The sequence below is a fragment of the Syngnathus typhle genome, linkage group LG11 (assembly GCF_033458585.1).
Source record: "Syngnathus typhle isolate RoL2023-S1 ecotype Sweden linkage group LG11, RoL_Styp_1.0, whole genome shotgun sequence".
NCBI lineage: Eukaryota > Metazoa > Chordata > Actinopteri > Syngnathiformes > Syngnathidae > Syngnathus > Syngnathus typhle.
This window is the reverse complement of record NC_083748.1, coordinates 8,323,388-8,347,927: the sequence shown is the minus strand read 5'-3', so window position 1 is coordinate 8,347,927 and position 24,540 is coordinate 8,323,388. Positions and strand designations below refer to the sequence as shown.

At 42.9% G+C, this 24,540-nt stretch overlaps 1 protein-coding gene, 1 long non-coding RNA gene and 1 other non-coding gene across 3 annotated transcripts; 2 read left to right on the top strand and 1 right to left on the bottom strand.

Moving 5' to 3' along the window:
* Positions 1 to 173: 173 nt before the first annotated feature.
* dnah1 (dynein, axonemal, heavy chain 1) lies at positions 174 to 24,503 on the bottom strand. The gene is made up of 81 exons (XM_061291126.1): positions 24,276 to 24,503; positions 23,980 to 24,090; positions 23,470 to 23,555; positions 22,937 to 23,133; positions 22,761 to 22,833; positions 22,145 to 22,319; positions 21,861 to 21,996; positions 21,659 to 21,791; positions 21,436 to 21,576; positions 21,093 to 21,348; positions 20,755 to 20,912; positions 20,461 to 20,672; positions 20,098 to 20,396; positions 19,618 to 19,768; positions 19,326 to 19,519; positions 18,664 to 18,889; positions 18,480 to 18,599; positions 18,320 to 18,402; positions 18,054 to 18,195; positions 17,793 to 17,948; positions 17,514 to 17,712; positions 17,155 to 17,408; positions 16,858 to 17,070; positions 16,615 to 16,779; positions 16,399 to 16,520; positions 16,052 to 16,157; positions 15,777 to 15,956; positions 15,571 to 15,711; positions 15,340 to 15,503; positions 15,156 to 15,269; positions 14,842 to 15,030; positions 14,639 to 14,744; positions 14,345 to 14,458; positions 14,132 to 14,281; positions 13,884 to 13,970; positions 13,616 to 13,802; positions 13,451 to 13,542; positions 13,098 to 13,252; positions 12,854 to 13,031; positions 12,600 to 12,794; positions 12,412 to 12,531; positions 12,089 to 12,247; positions 11,905 to 12,003; positions 11,691 to 11,831; positions 11,444 to 11,604; positions 11,212 to 11,369; positions 10,978 to 11,151; positions 10,531 to 10,560; positions 10,202 to 10,380; positions 9,825 to 10,055; positions 9,565 to 9,761; positions 9,359 to 9,494; positions 9,039 to 9,247; positions 8,763 to 8,934; positions 8,475 to 8,666; positions 8,279 to 8,389; positions 8,025 to 8,210; positions 7,772 to 7,963; positions 7,318 to 7,485; positions 7,049 to 7,240; positions 6,793 to 6,924; positions 6,561 to 6,686; positions 6,371 to 6,490; positions 6,110 to 6,259; positions 5,830 to 5,990; positions 5,428 to 5,653; positions 5,153 to 5,348; positions 4,862 to 5,013; positions 4,584 to 4,780; positions 4,365 to 4,509; positions 3,935 to 4,093; positions 3,710 to 3,838; positions 3,460 to 3,630; positions 3,177 to 3,356; positions 2,882 to 3,058; positions 2,535 to 2,705; positions 2,333 to 2,463; positions 1,939 to 2,083; positions 1,036 to 1,242; positions 706 to 940; positions 174 to 457 (listed from the first exon to the last, which is right to left on the bottom strand). Exons 4-81 carry the CDS (start codon positions 23,111 to 23,113, stop codon positions 336 to 338), a joined length of 12,582 nt encoding a protein of 4,193 aa, XP_061147110.1. The 5' UTR covers positions 23,114 to 23,133; positions 23,470 to 23,555; positions 23,980 to 24,090; positions 24,276 to 24,503; the 3' UTR covers positions 174 to 335.
* LOC133162149 (uncharacterized) lies at positions 1,096 to 1,633 on the top strand. Its single transcript, XR_009716185.1, has 2 exons — positions 1,096 to 1,236; positions 1,484 to 1,633. It is a non-coding gene; the product is annotated as an uncharacterized LOC133162149 (long non-coding RNA).
* On the top strand, positions 1,266 to 1,337 carry trnae-cuc (transfer RNA glutamic acid (anticodon CUC)). The gene has a single exon. It is a non-coding gene; the product is annotated as a tRNA-Glu (tRNA).
* Positions 24,504 to 24,540: the final 37 nt, after the last annotated feature.

Genomic DNA, 24,540 nt, shown 5'->3' with positions numbered 1-24,540 from the left:
CCCACCTACCCACCCAACGTCCTTCCACTGACTGATCTCATTTCACAACTCGACCCAAGCGGCTGCTTTAAAGGTGCAGGACCAGCCCGTCAAATGCTGCCAATGTTGAGTTACTTCAAGTCTGGACAAAGAGAATCTTTGTCACAACTTGACAAGACTGCTTAGTGCAAATATCTTTTGCAAGTCCATTTTTTCACATTTATCCAAATCTACACAAAAATGTAATCATGGGAGATATATTATGTAATTCTGTATCTTTCTTTTATTTACTTTTAACCGCCGTGAAAAAGGAGAAAAAGGTGACTCAAGACTTCTTTCTACACAATTCCCTTTTTTTAATAGTCCAAAGCACAAATGAGGGCCACTCCCCGTTTGATCCAGTGTCCCGGAGTGAGATCTGTCGGCAGCTCGACTGCAATCACATAGTTGGTTGAATGCCCGGTAGTAGACAGCGTCCCTGTAAAAGCACATCAAGAGCTTCAGCCGGTGCGTGTGGCAGCGAGCGCAAGGTGACGGCTGTGGTGTGGATAGGAAATACAGAGCAACACTTTCTAGGCCATGACACATGATACCATCTGACGTCAGTCTATTTTGGGGTAGGCAACAGAAGCATGCCACAAGGAGATACAACGTGAGCAATCCACACTTGTTTAACTCGACTTGAATACAAAAAGATGAGCTTTCATATCATGCTTATATACTAACCGGCGCGTGTGAGGGTCTTGTAAATGGGGCAGATGTAGATCCCGGCGGTGGGAGGTTTGCGGTTGGGCATTGGGATGAGCCAGATGGCAGCCATTTCTGTGTAGAGCTCCTTCGCCCTGGACTCTGTCAGCTGAGCGGTGTCATTATCCCAGCGAGCGCCCTCGATGAATAAGCCACTGATGTAGCAGCCCGTGTCTGGCTTCTCGTCTATGTCGCACACGGGTTTCAGCACAACCTGAAGAAGGCAAACAGGGCCCCAATCAGATTCTTGCAAAAAAGATCAACAGGGTGATTGATAAGTAACTAAACATTTTTATTTTCTTCCGTCACCTGAAAGTCAAATCCAATAATGTCGATGGAGATGCCGAAGCGACGGGCATAATTTTGCAGGGTTCCGGTGAGAAACGCTTGAGGAAAGTAGAAGCCGCTAATCCAGAAGACTGGTGGAATGCCGTTCAAGATCCATCCTTGAAGAAAACGGACCCGCTGCAGCAAATCTGACACCCAGGAGGCCAGAGGCTTCAGAGACGGGTAGGCCTGCAATATAAATTACAAAACAGTCCCTGGTGGTCTAGTGGTTAGGATTCGGCGCTCTCACCGCCGCGGCCCGGGTTCGATTCCCGGTCAGGGAAAGGAATGTTTTATAAATGTGTTTTTAATTGTAGTCAATGCAGCATTTTAGGCCACAAAAATGTCCAGGGGATGGATTTTGCTGCTAATCTTTGCAAATATGCATTATGCAAAAGTATAATTACAGATGTCTATGTCTCTCACACAGAGGAACAAGGCCAAATGAAGAAATGACAAAAGGGGGAAATGAGATCCACCCACTGAATCATTTCCTGTGCACTGCCAACATGCCCTTGAGCAACAAATAAAACCAATGGAACGGCATGTCGATTGACTTCCTCATTTGAGGATGATAAAAGACGATTCTTGGTCTTTTGTTGAGAATGTTGTTATTGAGGAAGTAACCTTAGTGTTACACTGATAGTTTGGTTATAATCAGCGCAAACAGCAACATTTGTGAGATTCTATGTTGCCCATTCTGGCATTTTTTTTAGAAGACTGAAATGGTTTTAAACACAAAAATAGGAATTCATCCAATCATGAGACAGCGGCGTATTAAATGAAGTATGTAACAAATATGTGCAATGTGACCTTTGAGCTTCATATCTTTGTCACGATCAGAAGGGTTGTAAATGTGTGTGAGCATTCATGTGTGTGTCTTGCCTTGGCCTTCCACATATCTGGCACACCATTGTTAAACAAGCTGTTGGCCATCCGCTCCAGTTCCGAAGACATCACCACTAAACCTTTCAGAGCCTTCACAATATCAACAAGACTGTGAGCGATGACCTCCAACAAATTGTTATACCTGAAGGGTAGATAAGATACAAGGACTGCTTACTGTTTATCTGTCTGTGACCTGAGTTAACCAGACAACGGCAGTGATTGGCGCTGAGGTTATTATTTGACAAAATGCTATTTTCCGCCCACGTTTCATTGTGTTCACTACAGAAAAAAAAACTAATGCAGAATAAACATCTGTAAAACATGCACCATATAAACATACTATGTACAGCATACGAACTAGTCTTTGTTAACTACCGCAATTCGATGTTACCTGATGATCTCCTGCATGAGCACTGTGTTCATGGACTCTTCGTAGAGCACGGGGTACTTTTCCACCACGTCCTGAATATCAAAAGGGTTTGGGATCTTTACTACGATACCTGCTACAATCTCCTCCACTATCTGTGGTGCAAGAAGAAGCCAGTCGGTCACATGTGAGATGACAACAGTGATGTGGAGGCAAAATGGAATACCTCCTCCAGGGTTTGGCCTCCAGCAGATGCAGTTCGAGGCTGGAGGCGCAGAAGTGTTCCCAGCAGAGTAAAAGTCTCATTTTGAGCAAAGCTGATGTTAGCGTTGTCGTGGAGACCAAAAATCTCTGGTGTATCATTGATGGGTAGACTGTGGACATACGTCAGGTAACCCTAAAGTGAGAAAGGATACAAAGAAATGTCTTAAGCATTCTATGTAGACGTTTAAATTCACGTTTCATTTGCGCAACAGACACCACACAACCTATTTTGCAATCTGACAAAAATCCTTGGTCTCACAAATTTGCTTTGTGAATCGGAGCATGCACACTGACACTGAAATATCCAACCTTGATATCCACGTTTGTTTCAATCTGCCGGTAAACTCCGGATTCAGAGTAAATATGTTCCTCGCTGAGAACATCAGGACAGTAGAAATCTTCCAGCACGCTAAGGAGACAACGTCTGTCCCACTCATCCGTCACACGGCCCCCATAATTGATCTCCCCTGCGGTGTATTTCAAGACCTGGATGGAAAAAAGGCCAGTGAAGGACAGTGTGTATGTGCTTGAGTGGATAATGTGAGAACACATCTGTGGGTGGACCAAGAAAACAAGGACTGATAAACAGGTGGGTCGCAGTCACCTTGTAAGGAATGTTATCATACTCGTCCAGAAACATTTTGAGTTGGCTGATGCAGATGTTTAGATCACCATCGGTGAACTCGTAGGGAATATTAAAGCCCAACGGGCCAAACTTTCTTCGCTCAAGAGCAATTCCGTGGAACAAACACAGAGACAAGAGCAACGACTTCAAGTGTGATACCTGGAGCAAACAAAAACAGGCGCATGGGTTTTTTTTGTTTTTTTTAGATCAACATAAATGTCAAAAAATTAATTATCATGGGAGGATTGTAGGAGAGCAGCACCTTGTTGGATGAATTGATAAAATCATTTGTGAGCTTCAGGTAAGTTTTTTGGAGGTTGGCCTTGATTCCTTTGGGCAACTCAATAGTCATCTTGGTCCCATTTTGAAGAATGGACACTGGGAACCTATTGCTGGGAAGACTTGTGAGCCACAAACGGAAATCTTTGTGGACCTGTGTGACAGAGCAATCATTTGGTAAATTCTGCCGGGGGTGGGGAGCTTCAGTTTCAACCCCCCTAGATACAAAGTACCTTTAGGTCAATGTTCTCAATAAGGCTCTCCAGTGACGGCAGCCAGCTGGGTGCCAGGTGACAATTCTGAAAGAAGACCCATTGACCTCTTTCCATGGCTGTCCGCATCAGGGCTTCAGCCAAGGGGCCCTGAATCCCACAGAGAGCAGCGGAAGATTGTGCATCTTAACACAGGGCTTAATCTGCAGCAATAACGTGTGAGTTTCATGTGTGTGAATGTTCAACCTGGCCTTGGCCCAAGGAGATGGCCGTGATTTTCTTCGAGAAGTGCATGACGTCAGCAAACTTGTAGAGGTCGGAAGCTGGGTCAGTGCCCGGAGACAAAATAAAGATGAGAGGGGAGGAAGGGGACGACTCCTTAAAAACCACCGCGAGGTCTGATGTCTACAAAAGAAAAGTGGAGAATACTGTCACACAAATAAAAAACACAACTCAGCTGCAATTATCTTTATCCAACTACTGAACGGTGCAAAAATGGCCCACTTTCGGATGGTGTTCCACAGGGTTCAATTTTGGGGCCCCTGCTGTTTTCATTGTATTTACTACCCCAGAGTTCCATCTTAAGAAAGCATGGTATTTACCTTCACGGCTCAGATCTTTGTCTGGCTGACATGCTTTGAGAAAATGGCTGCCACAAGGGACAAAGAAAGAATACCTGAGGTTCTATGAAGCGCTGTCCCAGTTTAAGGGCGACAAAGTCCTGTATGCCTTGAACCAGACAGTCAGCCCTCAGACAGCGCAGAACTAACAGCTTTTGGAAATGGTCTAGTGTTGTGTTCCACTTGCCAGGCAGAGGCTCTCTAAAATGGAGAACAAAAACACAGCGGTTACATACGAACATCTATAAATTCAATTTGAGTGCGTCAGTGTTTGCCTGTGAGGAATGTTGCTATCAAAAATGTTTTTAAAGCCCGGCAAATGTTGGTCAAAAGTTGATGCAAGATCTTTGTAGGTCTCGAGTACACTGAGGCCCAGGATGTCTTTCCAAGCACGGTCCGATAGCCAGTTTACGGCCGGGTTGGGAAGTTCTTGGTTGGGCATCCCTCCTGATAACAAGTTACGCCACTCAGCCTGGCAGAAAAATAAACCACAATCACTTGGATTCATTCACCCATTTGCATTGTACGTAAAAGTGGCGAATCAGTTACTGACCATGTTAATTTCCCCATCATTCGTTAGAATGCGAGCGCAAACGAGAAAGGCAAACATCAGCTTGTGCTTCTCAAACAAGCTGCGACACACATTGCAGTACAGACTGAATGTGAAATATTCATTGATGTTCTCGATTCGCTCCTCCACCGTGTCTGTAAGTACAGAGAAACAGTCAGTAAATGTTGTTGAACAGCCGATTAGCCAAATTTAAAACTCCGGAATCTCTGCGACTGATTGGCCCGTTCCACAACACCCTAAACACGCAAGAACTTCATGAGATTTTCTCTCTACCTGCTCTTTTAGCGTTGGCGATGCCAACCATGAAGATACCAAGGAACCACTCCAGGGAGTATTGGTACATGGGATCAACGTTGGACAAGTCTGATACACAGAAGAAAAGAATCTGTGTGCGCACGGCCACCGGAACGTATGTCAGACGGGTGGTGTCAATGTCCTTCTCTGTCTCTTCTGCCACAAGCACTTTGGCCTGACCCAAAAAAGAACAATCAGTGTCAAAGAGAATCTTTGGAATTAGGAGAGGAGAACTAGTCCTTCCAGTGTCTGACCTGGATCTCGCCAGCTTTGACTTTGGAAGCTTCCAGCACTTGAATGAGCTCTTCATTGTCCACTGGGTTTCCTTCCGAGGAGCTGAGACGGTACAAGATCTCATCCTCGATATCTTTCAGCTCTTGCTTCATTTTGGCATTGCTGACGATCAATTGGTTCTTAGCCGTTTCCAGTTCTGGACGTTCTGCTGCCACCACCTGGGCCAGCAGCTGGTCTTCCAAGCCACTGAAAACACACAACAGGCATATTCTTATCAAGTTAGTTGACTGTTGTTAAACCTTTAGACCTTAAATATTTAGACCTTAAATATTTTAAGGTCTGATGCGATTGAATTTGCAATATTTGCTTGACCACTGTATTGTAAACAAAAAACAAATAATGCTGTATGAAATTAGTGTTACCTAGGTGACAGGGTGAAGTTGATGAGAGTGACTTTAGTGGAAACCTCTGGGGAGTAGTGCGGGTTTGGTAACTTGGTCGTGATGTAAAACTTGAAACTCTCATGGTATGGAATGGTATTATCTCCCAGCTTCAGTTTTAAACTGCCTTGCTCCTTAAATGTCTGAGGACCAACACTTAGGTCATTATTGAGACCAGTTTGACAACAAGAATAATAACCTGAATGAAAATCTTGTTTAGTTTGCAAATATTTATATTGTTTTCTAATTAGTATGCGTTCACCTGCTGCAGCAGTACAGGTTCAAGAGCGGGATCCATGTCCTCTTCTATATTCTCAAGTAAGCAGGGTTTACCAAAGCGAATTGCATTTTCAAGACTGCGGAGGAAATCCCGGTCACTGAGTTTTATAATCTCCAATCCACTGTCACGCTCCTGGTTGACAGAATGAGGCGGACGGAACGTAATTGCAAATACCGAGTAAGGCTTCAAATGTAGATAACAAAAGCAGGAGCAGATTCTCTTTGTTTCCAGTTATAAACACACCATGGATTTGATCCACGAGTTGGCTTGACCTTGAGGATCAATGAAGAGAGCCCAGCGAAGCGAATATTGGGCAATCACAGAATTCTCCACCGAAAGGTTGTCCTTAGGTAGACCTGATAGCTGTTGACATCAAAAGACGACAGTGTGAGATGCTTTCGTTGTAAAACCACGCAACGATGTCACCTCTGACCTGCCAGGAGCGAATCTTGACAGGATCTCCAAGAGTGCTCATGAGACTTGGTGCGTCAGTATGTGGAACTCCTAACTCCTTGAAAGATCGCAGCCACTCCTCTGCCATGGCTGCCCTGTAGGATCCCTACGCGCACAAAAACAGAGCATTCAAATGATGCAACATTTTATTCCAATCATTATTTTAATCTGGTTTGTCGATTTGCTTTTATTTTTTTTGTGGTGAAACTTACAGTAAAGGGTCCCAAGTAGGATACATATCCTGCAGATAAGAGCACATCGCCGGCTACATTATTGACCATGTATTCCAGATGTTGCACCGTCTCTTTCCAGCGAGTTTTCTCATCTGCAAGTCCAGCGATGAGCTGAAGGACAAAATAGTGTCATCAATCTGGATCGGCCAGGTCAAAGGAGAAAGGTACTAATGACACAATAAAGTCAAAATATTATATAATTCCCATGTTGCAAGTTCTTCATCCCTGCTCTGACCTTGTCTGCTCGAACAAGTCGTATCTCGCACAGTTGATACTTGTTGTCCAGCTCATTTTTCTTGGCCAGGCAGTCTTGATACTTAGCCTGCAATAAAGCAATACCACTCTCCACAGCTGCTTGCATTTCTTTGGCAGCTTTCAAACTTCTCTGAGACTCGTCATACTCCTCCTGAGCTGCCTGTAGAGCTTGCTGTGTAAATAAATCAAATGTCATTGTTTACATTATACGTCGTCATACCGGATGGTCACATCATTTTCATGTTTTACCCTTTTAGGCTCCACCCCCTTGGCCACAAAGTGATAAAGGTGCATGGCTCGAACCCACTGACAAATCGAGGTACAGGCTTTGGAAACTTTGGCAATGGCGGCAGGTTGGAATTCTTCATTATCGATGTAAGGCTGCACCAAAGCTATCACTCGTTCTGGGATGTTTTCCTGTGCAAATATTACGTGGAAGAAATAGTGTAGCAGTTTTTAGAATACAAAGTAAAAAGTGAATGCTTACAACAAAGAGAAAGGTTTTGACCTGTGACTAAAATATCCTATGAATTATCCTGCATGTATTATAAATTAATGAAATAATTAAATCAAGACAATTATTTTAATACAAAAATTGATAAATGTATACATATTTAAAACATACATGTGCAATAGTATTTAAATATAAATGGGACTGACAAAATCAAAACAACACAATGAGCGACATAGAATTTGCATCTACCTTATCATAGGCAAAAAGGCTATCCAGAAACTTGCCAGGGTCCTGAAGCAATACTTTGCCAGGTTCCCAGTAGTCATCAATCTTGCTGCCGGGTTTCTCTCCAGGCACCTTCTTGGGTTTGACGTCCCTCATAATGCACACAGCCTCAATGACCAGCTTCACCCCCGCAGGAGGCCGCTGCATGGCTCGCACCTACAGAAGCATTCCGGAACGTTACAAAATGTCAACTTGTGGTTCAATATGAGTCTCTGACCTCAGTGACATCATTCTTGTTGAGTGACTTGAGGCTGGCAGTGGCAGCGTCGAGGGCCGGCAGAGCCTCATCCAGATCCCTCTGCGCATCCGTGGCGATTTCCCCGGCTACACGGGCTTTCTCCGAAGCTTTGACTTCTTCTGCTTGCACCGACTTCTGTGTCTCCTCTGCAATCACCGAGTCTTTCTGCCGTTGTAAATCACACGGTTTGTTTCGTCGGGTTCATGTTACGTAGCATGCATTCAAGACCTTACCTTGATGGTTTCCATCGTGACCTCGGTTTCCCTGGCAGCCTCCTCCAAGAGAGGCCTCATCACCTCCTGCTCCTCTTGCATCTTACTCACATCCTCTGCCGTGCTCAGGAGCTACACATCGGAACACACGTTCGACTTCAGTGAGGAACATTTACATCCAAATCAAAAGCCAACAAAGACAAAAGATGTCCCTTGCCTTGTCCAGACCAGTCCTCATGCGCTCACGAGCAGAACATAGTTCTTGCTTCTTGCGTCCAATGAGATTTGAGAAGATATTGAGCAGCTCCAGGTAGCTCTTAGGGGTCACGTAGTTTTGTCGAGAAAGCTCTGCCATGAACTGTAAACACTTCTGGGCTACCATCTGGTGGATGTTCATGCACATGACTGTCTGGGGAAACAGAAGTGACTTATTAGTTGACAGCGCCACCCAAGGAAAACAATCTAAAATGCAATTTCCCCCAAAAAACACAAACAGCAGCCTCACCAGTCCACTCAAGACTTCAGGGCTAGCTTCAAGCTCGTACAACTCATTGAGGAACGAAGTGGCCACAGCTTGCAGAGCCTCATCTGGCCATGCACTGAACCAGTCAATGGTGCAACATGTCACCAGGGAGGGAAACTGCCTCAGCCTTGCACGAAATACTTCCCCAATAGGACTTTAGAGAATAACATAAAGGAGGAGGAATAATATTTCATGAAAGCAGACAAAAATGTGTTTACTAGCTTTGAAAAAATAAATAAACTATTCCAAAGTACTTACCTCATGCAGAGTACAGTGTGGATATTAGTGCGAACTCTTTTGAGGTAAGCAGCCATAAGGTTTGGTTTGGTGGGCTGCAGGGCCAACTCTTGGACCACTGGCTTCATGGAAGCCAGGATGCGCTCCTGCTCATCAGAGGCATACAAGTTGGGAACGTCACCCGAGTTCAAAATGCTGTTTATGTCTTCCAGGAATGATTCGCTTTTTATCTGGTGAGGAAGTAATGCAAATGATTAGCAATCTGAACAAACTTCAGATCAATTTGGTCACACTTTGAATTCACACAGTCGGCGGGAAGTTAAAAAGAAAGCAGAGAAAACCTGAGTGTCCACGAAGAGGAAGGTGATGTGCTGGTTATGGATACCAGCCTTCATCATGATGCTTTTAATGTCTTCCCGCCACTCCAACTGACCGTAGTTCTTTGACAGCTCAATCTGGAAACACTTGTACTCTGATCTAAAATGGAAACAATTTGCAAAATGTACATCTACCTTCCTGAACGGTGTGTCAAATGTGCCGTTCTCACATATACGAGGCGAGTTTAGTCAGGGACTGGCGTCCACTGCCGCCGACTCCAAGCAGGAGGGCATTGCCCAACGGCTGGCGTAACACGCGAGCGATTCGGCAAACATGCTCGATGGCATCCATGAAGAGCACGAGTTTCATCTTGGGAGTGCAGTTCTGGTTGTAGTCCTCCATGTACTCCATCATCACTTCTTCCAACTGGAAAATGTCATCATGGAACAGGTAACCTATCAAGACACGTTTGATTGTGGCTGTGCTCACCTTGTCCTTGTCATCTATGAAAGTGTAGACTTTGTGCAGTGCACCGGGAACCATGAAATCCCCGTAAAAGACGGGCTGGGACGGCACGACCACGTCAAAGTCGCAACCAAACTCCTGAATGAATTCCTTCAGGAGGGAGTTGAACCATTCCCTGTCTTCCGCACACACCAAGCGATCTTGGAAAACCCGGCAGTTTTCGTGGTACCACAGCCGAAGCAGCATTTCTTTGTTCTGAGATGAAGCGAACAGAATTTTAGATGATTCTATTCAAACATCTTTCCACAGCGTGTTAGTGTTCTTGATAAAGTGCTTTAAAAAAATTCTTTCGTGCCATTTAAAAAAAAAAAAAAGACTCATCCATCTATTGGGTGTTTTACCTCTATCATACAAGTCTCAGCCATGAGGATACCCTGGAAGACCTTGGACAGGTCTCTGAGGTTGAACGTGTAGTGAGACTTTGTAGGGGTTGGGAGAAGCTGAGAGCAAATAGTTGCGTACACGCGGATAGTGACGCTGACGATTGCATTGTTCAGTGGGATGATTTCTGGCACTGTTCCTGGTGGGGGAAAAAAAAAAGGTGACATTCAAGGGCTAATCTTTTTCATACGCTAAGGAAATTTGTGGGTTTTTTTCTTCAAGTCTATTAAATTAGAAGACAGCTACAGTATGGGTCAAGTACAAAGCACTTTCAACATCAGTGACTTACTGCCTGGATTCTTCTTACTCATTTTTCCATCTGAAAAGAACAAACATTGAATCAGAAAACGTCTGATCTTGTTTACAAAGGCGTTATTGTGGAAAAGTCTTGGGCCAAAAAGCGTTTTGGTGTTTTAATGACCTAGAGGTCAAACTGACATAATAAAAGCAGACATTCTTCTTCTTATTATTATTATTATTATTATGAATTATTATTAAAAATAAAAATAAATTATTATTACTATTAATAATGTTATGAATTGTTAATAATGATAGAATTTAATACAATTATTATTACTATTAATAATGATAATAACCCTGTTAGAATGCGTTTAATTAAACCCTTTGGATGTATTTTTTGCTGACACAACAAATCTCAAAGTACCCAAGACTGTACTTTCTGTATGATCAACAAACCCAAGTCCATATTTGCAACTGTGCGGCACAACCAACTCACTCATCCAACTGCCTAAAATGGTGGAGAAAATCTTGGTCATGCTGGCATCCTCCAGTTCAGTGAAAGACAGAAAACTGAAGTGTCGCGTGAAGCGGGGTGTGATGGGGTTCCGGCCTCCCCCCGGAGGTCCCATGGCACAGGCAAAATTGATATCCACAATTTGCCTGAAAGCGCCTACAAACAAAACAATGATGAAGACAACAGCCAGTTGACATAATAAACCCATCTGCTTACCTATCATCTTCCTGTCGTACCAGCCGGTGTGGTCCATCCACTGCCGGAGCAGTTCAATAGGCGGCTGAGCACCATAAGTCTCCAACAACGGCATGTTGAGGTCATCAATGAAAAAGATGAAGAACTTGCCTTTAGGAGGTGCAAACACACCTTTTCGCCTAACACAACAATTTGATGGTGAATTTGGGCCGGGTTGTCTATCAAATCCTATGCGAACAACTCCTCAGCCTACCTCTTGTCCAGCTTACTGTCTATAAAATCCTGAGTCTGGTTAGATGAAGTTCGCGCTGAGAACATGAGAAAGTGTGTGACAAATTTCTGATGCATGTTCTTTAGAAGCTTGTCAGATAAGGCAAGGGTCTTTCCAGTCCCGGCAGGCCCGATACAAAGCAACTAGGTCACAAATGCAATCAACAAAGTCAAGTTAAGCTTTGCTGTCTTGGTTTTGAAGCATTGGTGGATGTTTGGGGTTCACGTACAGGCTTCATGTTAGATAAAAGCATATCCATGAGGAACGTCATTCTCACTGTATCAGCAGTGGGAACGATGATGTCGGAGTAACTTGTATCTGGAGTGATATCAACATCCTTCGCATCGTTCACCCAGTTGACCCACTGCACCTGTTGGATGGAGCCAACGAATGGTTCAACGGCATGAAGTCACAATTTTTTTTATCTTTCTATTCCGCATTACCTTTCTGTCCTCTTCCTCTTGTTCATTCCAACGACTTATACCTGCATCATCGAGCCTGTAGTCATATACGAGGCCTTCCTCTGGGAAACATAAAGTCATCTAAAAGAAAAATACTTTCAGATTCGTACCAAATATATTCATCAAAGTCCTCAGTCTTATCAATATTGGGTCACTGAGTTGTGACCTTTTCTTCCGACATCTTATTTCTGAGCCAGACACTAAAGCGCTGGCGACTGGGTCCATCTCCCGTGGCACCGACGCTCCACACCAGGGAGAAAATGAACCATGGCTCAATCAGGTCCTTCACACGCTCAAGTTTACCTCGTTGTGGTGTCTTCTCATTCTAAGCACATAAGAACTTGTGATGTAAAACACACGACAGTAAATAATAATACAATTCCATCCATCACAAAATGAATCAAAACAGCCAAAATGCCAAAAATATATACTAAATATTTTTTTTTCCCCATATATTTCAAATATCAAGGCTCAATCCCCCATACAAACCTCACAAGACTTGAACGGCATGAAAAAGCAGTCCATAAGTTTTAGAAGGCTACAAGTCAGATTGCTGTCCAGCGATGTGATGATCTCCTTTACCGATGCGCGAACAAAATTGACTGAGTCCTGGAAAAAAGAACAACTGCACATACTGCACACCGCTTGGAGCACCATGTCATGTTCTTGTCACTCACCTGTAGGAACTGCTCAAACAAGGAAGTGAGTTGCTCTGTGAATGGTTTCATGATTTTGGGGACTTGCCTGAGCCAACACTCAGTAAAAGGGACCAGGCCTAAAATACTGGGCTCCAGGTAGATCATACCACAGCGAGACACCGTCGCTGGCGACGCCACCGCCAAGTCTTGCACCTCAAACATCATAGTCATGCACTGAAAAGAGTCAAACCGTCTTATGTTAACATTCTTTTTTCAGAACTAGTCCACCGTACCTCAGTGAGCTTGATGATTTCTCCGGAGCTAAGGCAAAGTTTTTTGTTGTCATCCAGCACGGTGTTCATGTTCTCGATCCAGACGGCATCAACCGGCCCATCGAACATGTACCATTTTTTATCATCGTCCATAACTGACGTACCCATCCGGATTAAAGACGACAGGATGCCGTCTGTCCTACAATGATCAAGTGTCACTTCTCAACCGTCTTGTCATTTGCAGTCAAGCACGCCGTTTTCTTACCACTCGTGCGTGAGCAAGTCATACTCCCCGTAAAGTTGACCCATAGTGATCGACTTGGGGTTGAGCACGTAGGTCTGAACGGCCTCATACTGATCACCGCTGGCAGAGGGCTGACCCTTTAGAGCTGTTAGCGCCGCTCCGAGAACTTCATAACACTAAAAGGCAACAATGACAACACCGTAATTTTCGGACTATAAGCCGCACCGGACTATAAACCGCACCAGCTAAAGCTTGTGATTCAGGGTTCAAAATTGGCGAAAAAAGTCATGGCTTATAGTCCGAAATTTATGGTATTTCCCTGACTAAAAAATAAACAATAATAAAAGACACACAATGGACATTAAAAGACTCACCTTGGTTTTACCTGATCCGGAAGGTCCCACTAACATTAATCCGTGTCTGACGACAGTGGTCTCATACAGTTGAATACATTTCCCAATGTATTCTGTAACCACAAATGACAACCGTCAACACGCACCAGGTCACATGACAACATCCAAGTCAGCCGGAAAACTAACCATCGACATCTTTGAGGTTCATCTTCGTACATATATTCCGCATAGATTCCTCGAGCGTGCCGTAGTCGATCGGCTCCTGTTTCGTCTTTGGGAAAAGGTCGGACACGATGCCGTTGAAGAGCTTCAGGTCATCCCGTAAAAATTTCGGCACGTTGACATCTTTGATGGCCCTCAGGCAGATCAACTCCTGTGAGTTGGCAGCATTGTTAGCGAGAAGCTACTAACGCACTCTTTTTTTTTTACGGAGAATAAAATAAAACGGCCAAACCTCATTCATATTGGGATTCTCTCGTTTTAGATTTCCTGCAGCTGAGATTACAGACTTCACAGATCTCATCCCAAAATCGTAGTGATCCTGAAAATAGAAGGAACTTGCTCATCACTGTAAATTTCATGTACAATACAGTATCGCTCTGACATGGCTGAATTTAAATATATTTGCTTTTATGAATTGCACCGCAGAAAACTGTAACTAAATTTGTGTCAGCAAAAATATTAAAAGCCAGTAAAGTTCACCTGAGAGCTAAGTTGTTCCGAAGAGAGCGTGAATGTACTGGTGATTTTCTGAGAGAGGACTTTGGCATCACTGAAGCCAAAAGAGTAGAGTGAGATCTCAGCGATCATGGCAAAGTTAGGGACCATCATGGCCACGGGACGAAACAGAGCCTGTGGAAGCAATATTGTTCATATTGTTCTGCAAAAATTTGAAAGGCAACTTGAAATTTGAACCTTGAGATTGTCAGGTAACTCTGTGCGGCCAGCATAACCAGGATTCATGGTGATGAATACGGCACAGGAGGGGACAAGCGGGATCTCGGAACCTTCAAAAACAAACCTCTCTGCCTAGAAACACAACATTTGCAATTATTTGTTGATGGCACACAAGACTTACAATTTATGTGAGGAAATTATATCATGTGACCAAAACTTGAACGTTTTTTTTTCTAAAAAGCCGATCTGTATTTTACAAATCGATTTAAGGAGATCAATACCTCCCATAATATTTCAATAAAATACAATCACCCTTTGTTGTTGAGCCTTTTGGATGGTAGTGATCTGTTGCGCCACCACAGACAACACCTCCACATCAATACGATTAAACTCATCAAAGCATGCCCAGGCACCAGAGCTGCAAATAAAACATATTTTCAAAGCTGAGCCAGTCCTGGGATTTTTCCCACACCCCATCCATGTTTGCGTAAAAGAATGGAGGTATCAACAGCTACCTAGCCAAGCCTTTGAGGAACTTGCCCATTGCCATAAAATCCAGCTGATCAGAACAATTGAAAACGACTGTCTGGATAGCAAGAGCCTTTCCCAGATCTTTAGTGGTTTCTGTTTTTCCTGTGCCAGCTGGACCTGCGGGAGCTCCTCCAAACTTGAGGTGAAGGGCACCTGTCAGGGTGAGGTAGCACCTGAGAGAAGCAGAAAAATGAATGAGGATGGTCTTGGCCTTTGTGAGATGTGCTCAACGTCAATCACTGTTTTGGTGATTTGGCACTACAAAAAAAAAAAAGATGCTCATTCGTAAAACGCGTACTTGTCTGTGAGTGGGGTGATGACCAGTCGTCCAGAGTTTCCAAGGTACTCATATCCATACAAAAATTCCGCATTTACTGCTCGGATGTACAAGTCTTCTCTGGCCCAGTAATATCTACAAAGTATGCAAAGATCAATATCATGACATCATTTAGGGCAGCGGACTTACATGGAGCGACTTAAACCTGAGTTGACTAATCCACTCAAAGTCGTTGACGCTCGACACTGCCAGATCCACCAGTTTGGCTGCTACGTCTTTAGCGTGCACCTCAATGACGATGAGGGCTGAGAGCACAGCTCGTTGCATTTTGGATACGCCACTTCTCACCAGTTGCACCAGGTTACCCAGCTGCGAGAAAAGAAAATGGAAACACGTGCTCTGACGTGTGCGCCCCACATTTAGAACAGTTGGGCACCTGTTTCTGCAGTTGAGGAAAAAGACGGTCGGCCAAGTCCCCCTGCTCCAAAGCCTCCGACACCTCAGCCGTCCAGTAGACCTGACAACCACCTATCACCACTTGGCCGGGCCATGATAAAACCCAGTCTTCGCGAGGTTGCTGAAATTCCGAGACGGCGCGATGAACATTGGGAACGAGAATACATTTGAAGTAAACTCACAGACCTCAGGGTAAACTTTGAGGGAACGGTCAATGTAATCTCTGACTGTGGCTGTCATGGATCTTTCCACCAGCCTCAGCCAGTCCTCCACATTCCCAGAAGGCATAACGGTCACAGATAGCTTCACCTCCTCTCCTTCTCCGGAGTACATATGTGTGATGAGTAGATCCTCCTGGAATTTAAGCTGAGGAGCAACAGAGTAAAGGTCTCAAATGCGTTTGAAGTCATTAGAGGACATTTTAAACTTTAGTTTAAAAAATAAAAAAATAAAAAACCAACCCGTGCAATATTCTCAAAGCATTTGCGCAAGTGCGGCTGTACAGCTGTGGCATCTTTGGTCTGAGACAGAATCTCCAGAAGCTCATCATCTGACAGAAAGTAGAACCTACAAACACAAAAATATTTACTTGAATGTTTTTGGAGCAGTGTATATGGAGAAGTGTTTTTTTTTCTTTTTTTAATAATCATCTTGGACACAAGCCAAGAAGCAAATAACTAAAAATCACTGAGTGATAAATAATCTTTTTTTTTCACAAATATATCAATTTCCTAGACCACTTAATTTTAATGAGGCAGTCATTAGGTTTCATATTTTCTGAATTTGGCCACACTTTGAGAGGGTTTACCTGGGGAAGGCATTTCGTTTTATCTCCAAATATTCGCTGAGACCTTTTTGCACAAGTTCTAAAAGAACGTTGCACTTTTTCAACTTGTCGAGCAAGTGAGGACCAGGGCAAAATTCAATTATCTGGAGATGAATAAGAAGAAATTATTAATAGTAGTATGTATTATAATGAGCTCTATACTAGTCCCCATGTCTCTTTGTTTCCATTCCGACTGACCTTTGGGTTATCAAAAGCACTTTTCATTATTCTCTTCCATATTTCTTCCATTTGTTGGTATCTCTTTCCCTCCTCGGGTAGTTGTTCGTTGATATCGTCCGAGCTGAAGATGGGCTCCAAGTAGAGCCAAGAACCCTGACATAACAGCCACTCCTCCAACACATCCTGCAAGCACCACAAGAGGGCAGCAGTCAAATATTGATTGACCTAGCCATCACTTGGGCCCAACATGTGTTTACTTACTTGAGTTGTTCTGAGTTTGCTCTCCCACTTGTTGATATCGGCTTCAAATGCCTTCTTATAGGGGGAGAAGGACATGCTTTGTGTCATGACAATATGGTCATCTAGCAACTGCAAGGCTTCATCGGGACTCTTCATGATGTAAGTGCCCGTATCCTTGTAGGCCATCAGTTCAAAGAGAATTTCTGACCACTCTGATTTCATCTTATTCAGGGCCTAGATGAGGAGACACATGGATATGGTTTAGTTTCTGAAAAATGTGAACAACCCAGCAGGCAGTCTGGTAAACTTTGAAGTTACCTGTTCAATGGTGTACTCTTTCCCGGCTGTCTCAGCCACTTGGGCAATGGCATCCATGTGGTTCTGGAGACCGATTTCCAAACAGTGGGACAAGGTAAGTTTAGGTTGGGGTTCGACTTTTATCCCGATGGTATCTGAAAGTGCCTCCCAATGGTGCGTTCTCATCCCTGGGTTTCTCAGACCCTGAATCAGTGGAACATAAGGACGGAATTCCTCAATTCTGGCACGGATTAACTCCGCCACCGTCTTGCAATCTAGAATAGGCGTTGGAAAGAGAAAATAAATTAATACATGAAACTGGAATGAGGTCAGTGACAACCGCACTTGATCGGGTGGGAATGGTCATCGAGGTTACGCACCGGGTTTGTCCTTAAACTGTTTGATACATTTATTCATGGTATCAAAGGCTCCTGTAACATTGCGCTCAAGTAGCTCAGGGTCAATGGAGGTCAGCGGATCGTTGAGCCAGCTCTCGACCCGGTTGGTCCAATCGAAAGTGGTGGTCCACAAGTCAAAGAACGGCTGGAACTGCTTTGCCATTTTGTGCAGACGATCATACTGACACAAGTGACACAAAATGGATGATGGAATGTGTGCTGGACTCGGCAGTTTGGCATTTTGTATGTTTCTATACTCACATTTGTGACAGGATTACCAAAGAGGCGTTCTCTGGTGTTGTAAGTTTGCGCCAAAGCCTGGCATTCTTTGAGCTCCTTGCTGGTACGCCTCACATCGTTGGCCATCTCAGTCGCATGATCAACATCTGCGTAACCCATGAACCTTGCAACCATCATCTGTGAAGACAGAGTAAGTGACTTTAACGTCATTACAACAAACAAAGCAAAAAAAAAAAAAGAAAACATTGCCAACTGTTTTGGATGTGAAACAAGTGAGCAGACCTCAGCAGTTTCAATGCGCTGCTCAAAGAGGTCCTGGTCGGCGATCTGAATCTTCTGGAAGCGTTCTTCTTCTTGAACAAGATTGGCGGTGATGTCATCGATCTGTCTGAGAATCTTTTGGGGCCACTCAATAGCTCGCCACCTGGGAAATAAATTGAAGGTAAAAAAATAATAATAATATCTTAGATTGAAAATGTGAGCTCTATGTTGTGGCCTGTGTGCATTAGTTTAAAAAAAAAAAAAAAGAGAAAAGGCAACATACTTACTTTTTCGTAAAATCTTCATTTGATAAAGGGTAGTTAAACTCATCAAACATTTCATACTCTGCTAAAATTTTCGCAACACGTTCCTGAGGAAAAAGAAGATTCTGGTATATGGATATATGTTTACGGGATAGATAGCACGAATAGTCAACCTGATCGGCACCTTGCAACTCTTGAGCTGGCTGGGGATTTGTTTCATCCAGTCCCTCTTCTCCGTCAGGTCCTCAATAGAATTGGGCCGCTCGCCTAGCGTGTGACCGACCGTGCAGAACTCATCGCATTCCTGGACACGCACAAAGACGTAACGTGAATTTACAAAAAGCAAACCTTTCAGACAAATGACTTACATCATCCATCTGCTTTCTTAGCTTGTCGGCATGGTGCTCCAATGTAGCGATGGCTAAAGCCTTTTTTTTGTTGATGAGCGTCTGACGTACTCCCTCGACGTGTACGATAAATGCGCCAATGATGATGGAGGACGGCAAAGAGCTTTGGAGCGTTTCCTTGTCGTTGAGATGCTGCTCCACTTCTACCTTCACTACCTTGGATGTCTTATCATCCTCGCCAATGGGTCTGCAAAGACAGTGGAGGTCTGATTAATAACGCGATGGGGGTGTGGTCAAAGTCTTCTACACCAGAGTTGTCAAATTAATTTTTGTCGCGGGCCGCATCGTAGTCATAGTTTCCTTCGGAGGGCCATTACGACTGTCAACCCAAATAAATGTATGAACGTTTAATAAAATATACAGTATTGGCTACACAACAAACTGATGAATAAGTTTTGAAATCGGAGACTCGTAAGAACTGTTCACATTTCTAAAAAGATGAATGATAATAAAAATGTATAGATTTTTTTTTTTTTAAAGTAAAAACAATTTGCAATTTTGGTATTGACACAAAGTCGATGCATTTGTCTTTGCGGGCCCAATGTAATTACACTGTGGGCCATATTTGGCCCGCGGGCCGGTGTTTGACACCATTGTTCTACCAAAAAAAAAAACACAATTACAGAAAGTGCTCTTCTATCTTTAAACTGTACAGCTCGATGTATTTGGTGTATTCAGCAGCGTAGGCCTTGAGGGGTATGACGGCTTTCTTGAGAGCCGTGCAGATCTTTTCTCTCAACTGCGATACTTTTGGTTCACAAAGGTGAACCGACTTCAGCACAGGATCGTCACCGAATAACAGCCTCTTCATTAAAAACTGGCATGGACACAAAACTCAAGTCAATACAAAATAAAACATTTGAAATCCGATCACAAGCAGTATAGTGTTTTAGTTGCCGTGAAATGAGGTTTTACCTTATCAAGCATCGGTATATTGTGTGTGACCAGAATGCCCTCGTTGAACAGGTTTATAATAGATGCCTCAAAATTCTCCAGAGATGTACTATAATTTACACCCGTTTCATTCAAAATTAAATCCACTTGGAACAGAGGCTTGTTCTTTGGCCTGCAAAGAAATGGCAACTCAAATACGAATCACACAAATCTGTTAAATTAAAATTTAGTATGAATGAATGCTGGAAAAGAAACATTTTCCATCATGCAGCCATTTTTTAACTCGAGTGAGTAACCCACTACAGCAGGGATGGGTAAAAAATAAATTTTAAAAATCCTGGATCGAGGGAACTGAGAATATGCAGACTGTAGTTTTAAGATGTAATATCACCAATCACCAGTAGATGGCAGTCATGTCTTAGTTGAGCTGGCCTACTAATTTCTTGTAGATTTGCAGTTGGTTCCCAGCGTAAGTTCCCGGGAATGTTTACACTTCCTTACTTGTAGGGGCTGGTGATGTAATCATCGCCCCACACCAATTCATCGGGGCATGTGAGCACACTGCAGCATGCATCCAAAATCAACTTGCTCAGGCAGAGAAGCGAGTCCTCCACAAGGTTGCGCAGAGTGTCCTGGAGGTTGTAGTGCACCACAGCCAACAGTTTGTTCAGCTTGGTAACTTTGTGCATATCCCAGTGAGTCTCGTTCATATTGTACGCGCCTTTGCCAATTGTTTCAAGGTTGTGTCGGAGACTGTAAGTCACAGTGAGCATCCATGCCTCTCGGAGAAAGAAGCTTATCTGAAAGATCATTTCAACATCATTGCAAATAGTTTGTGTCTTTTAATGTTGACAATTAAATTACCTGAGTTTGCATTTGGGTCTGGTTAGCTTCAAACTCGTCCAGTCGCATAGGTTTGGTTAAGGAGACATTGAATAGTTTCATTGTTGAGAGTTTGTTGCACTCGGACCGGATTTCTGATAATGTATAGATTACTTTGGGTTCTGTTAGCATGGACTTTGCAAGGAAAGCAGCTCGGTTCTTCTTGTAGTCGAAGGCAGGAACTGTCACACACCCTGAATAAGGAAAAATAGGTTGAGTGGTGAGACTCAAAACATAAACCCAGATTTGACTCAAATATACAAACGCCACTTGTACCGTTCAGTGGCACGCGTTCAGGTTCCTTCTGCAGCACCACGATGTGCAAAAACTCCTGTGGGTGGGTTGTCACGCTTTTATCCAAGATGAAGCGATTCATAGTACGGTCATATTCCAGCTTCACCTCCTTGCCAAGTCCTTCTATACATTTTTTAACACTGAAAAATAAAATAAAACAAAATAAATAATTATAATAAAGTAATATAATATAAATAATAAAATATAAATAATGAAATCCCTAAAGTCCCTCTATACGTGTTTTAATACTGAAAAATAAAGTAGAACAAAATAAATCATTATAATAAAATAATAAAATAAAATACCTAGGGACAACTTACATTTCCAGTTTGAGGCCAGAGCCTGAGAGAGCACGACTTTGGATACGGTAGAGACATTGGGGATCGATAGATGGCGTTTCATTCCAGATGGGCATGCAATCCACAGTCAAGTGGTAGAGGATGAGGGCCTCGGAGCGAGCACGGAGGTACATGGCAAACTGGATGCGCTCGACAAAGACACGGGGGTCCTCGGCACTGAACAGCAGCCGGATTCTGGGAATCCAGTGCCTATTGCCCGTTTGTAAGCAGTTCACATCTGAACAAGAGTGAGGGGAACACGCAAATAGTTCTTATGGCAAAATCCAAGGCTGGGCATGCACTGTACATGAGCGAATGAAATTACCAGGGCAATTGTGTTGTGATTCTTTTAGGTTGCTGTTTGGGAAAACCTTTTCAACCAAGTACTGACATTTCTCCTTATTGTAGTCAAGCACTCCTACTAAATGCCAGCTGTAGTGGAATAATGAGGGAGCTTGGCGATGGTCTGATGAGATGAAATTAGCTGTTAAAATCCTCCTGATTTTCCATTCGCATGCATTTAAAAAAAACTTTTGCACACAACTTACCAAACGACACTCTGTCATCTGAGGGCAATAATGCTTTTGCCGGAATTGGTTTTTTAAACGGTGATCCTTCAATTTTACCCAGGATCATCCAGTCTTCTGCAGTACGGCAGTCAAACTCCACATTGTCAAATATCTGCCAGGAAATTTTTGAAAGTAGATGCCAAAAACTTCATCATGTCGTGAATTACTCTACCAAACTCACCTCAAGCGGAAGACAGCAAGACACGGTTAGCTGTTCGTCATTATTATCCAAAGGACGCGGCATGAGAAGATTGGAATCAATTTTTTTTTCTGTCAGAAGCCTCTCAAAATCAATCTTCAAATATTCTCTTCGCCGCCTTTAGAAAAGATGCAGTATTTTCACAACAGGTTGCAACTTGCATCTTTTTTCCTCGCATTAGCATTTAAATGTAGTAGCTACAATATTATCACAATGAGGGAGGAAGAGTAGTGGACAATTCTTGGTCACACAACAGCAGTACAGACCTCTCTTTGGTTAAATCGCGAGGGCTTCTACCAGGAACAGTTTTGAAGGGCATCTGGACTTTGGGCGTATCTCCACCCCGGTTGAAGTAGGTTGTGAGTAATTGCTTTGAAAAGGTGCCATAGTATTCCTTGTCATCAAACTTGTATTTGGCAAATGGAGACTTTGAGCTTGTGTCTAAAGAAACAAAATGGGAGCTAAGGGAAGCATTTCATTGAAAAACTTTCTATACCGACCAATTGAATTATTTTGATGAATTCTTTAGGTCAACAGTTTTTCACTTGTGCAGCTATAATTTTTGTTTTTATTTCATTTTATAAACACTCATGGTTTTTTTTTTTTTTGTATTTTAGTTTTTCCGTTCGTTTTCATTAACAAAATGTTTGTCCTTAATTAAAAAAAAAAATTAATCAGCCTCAGATCAATGTGAAAAATCAGCAATAGTTATTGATATGAGAGTATCGAATTGTAGTAGGTGGTGATAACCTCTGGAAATAGACAAGGAGGAAAAAACACTAACCAATACAAAATATTTAGGACTGAATTTTAATGTCTCTTCCAAACTTTGGCTTTTTTTTTTTTTTTAATTGAACAAACTCATCCTAAAAGGCTTCTTACCTTCTGAATCATCATAATCACTGTAGTCAGAGGTGGATAACCTCTCCTGGGCGTCTGCTTCTTCTGCACAAGTCTAACCAGTAAACAGAGATTAGGAATTATCACGCACACCACACTAAAATCCAAAGAATTTAATAGCTGTTTTAAGAGTAATTACATTCTGTGTGTAATTTTACCTTAAACCTTAAAGTAGTGAAGACATCCGAGTAGAGACCCTTCTGTTTAGTCATTGGACCTTTTTTGACTGGAGGTAGTGTGTTTCTCTGATTTTGACCAGGATGCTTATCTTTTGGTGTTGTTTGGGAAAAATGGGGCCCAAATGTTTCGAAACCAGGCAAACGTTTATTTTCCATTTTAAGCTTAGGTAAAATACCTTGGATATGGACAAAAAGCATAGTCAGCAAGAATGAGTTTGTCTGTACTGAAGAGCTCAAATAAACTAAAGCAGAGACTTGCATATGAGCACAATAAAAGAGTATAGTATGTTATTATAAATTATAATGCTTTGACAAAATGTTTGGGATTTTTTACATCATTCAAAAGCCCAATATCTGTGCGCTTAAAATTGTTTTTGTTTGCAAGTGCGTAAAATGCGTTGAGAAATTCTCCAAAATGTCCTTGTTCTGCATTATTCAAATTAATAAGTGCAGAAGAGCCACAAAGGACTGAGTTAGTTTGGGAAAGTCTCAACAACATAATTGTGACATACCTTCTTTTAGGTGTTATTTTAGAACGACGAAAAGATGGGGCGCGTTGCTGACGTTCACAAGTTGTGTCGACACAGTGAGGTAATGGCTGCAGGCATCACAAAGTAAAGTTGCCAAATTAGTATCCGACACTTTACATGCACGCCCATGTCTTTTATTCATTCTTCATAGCCTTTTCTGCAGGCGTCATCCTTGGTAGTCCTCACGGAGCTCCGAGGTGTTCCTTTTTTTTTTTTTTTTTATAAATCTTCCTGACTGCCCATGCAGCCACCGATGACGTCGTGGTTTGTACGCGCTTTGTCATAGTTGACGTATGTACGTGCACACAATTTATATGTAAATATGTTGGATGAACCCGTTGGTTATTTTCAATATTATATTAATTTTACGCAGCTCCCTATCATATTTTTATCTGCTGTATATTTAACAGGTGACTTGAAATTTGGCTATAGAGCAAATACTGTCATTTTCGTTGTCCGAATAATTTTGCACTTAAAAAACGTAAGTTGTACCTGCAGTGACGATGAGCAGTTATCTTGGAGTAAGAAAAAAAGGACGCTATTTGGACATCACTTGTCTTAAAACAGGAGGTCCTCCACATTCATCCCTCATTTCACCACCGCCTGCAATAAAACATTTCATTTGACTACTTTCACACAAATCTCAGTTTGCAAGTGCCAGGTAAACTTGCACGCGGCAACAGTTGTCGTGGAGACGGAATCACGTGACGCCATGTGGGCTGCAGCTCACAAGCGCGCAGCGCGAGGACTGGATTGCATGCAAAATAAATAGAACAGCTCCTACTGACCCGTGAGCTCGTGGATCACAACCTACTCCGTTTCCCATGCATGGTCGATCACAGACATCATGCACTGCAGCTCCAGCTCCTGCCCTTGGCCTCTTCAGTCGAAACGCATCAGAGCAGCCTGAGATTGGGTAGCCAAGCACAAGTGAACTTGCAATCTCGTGAGTTGGAAGTCTCACGTGTCCCTTATGAACGAGATGCTGCTTGTTTTGGCAAAAGGTGTGTTGGGTGGGGACCATCTGAAGAGAAGATACATGGGAAAGTCAGT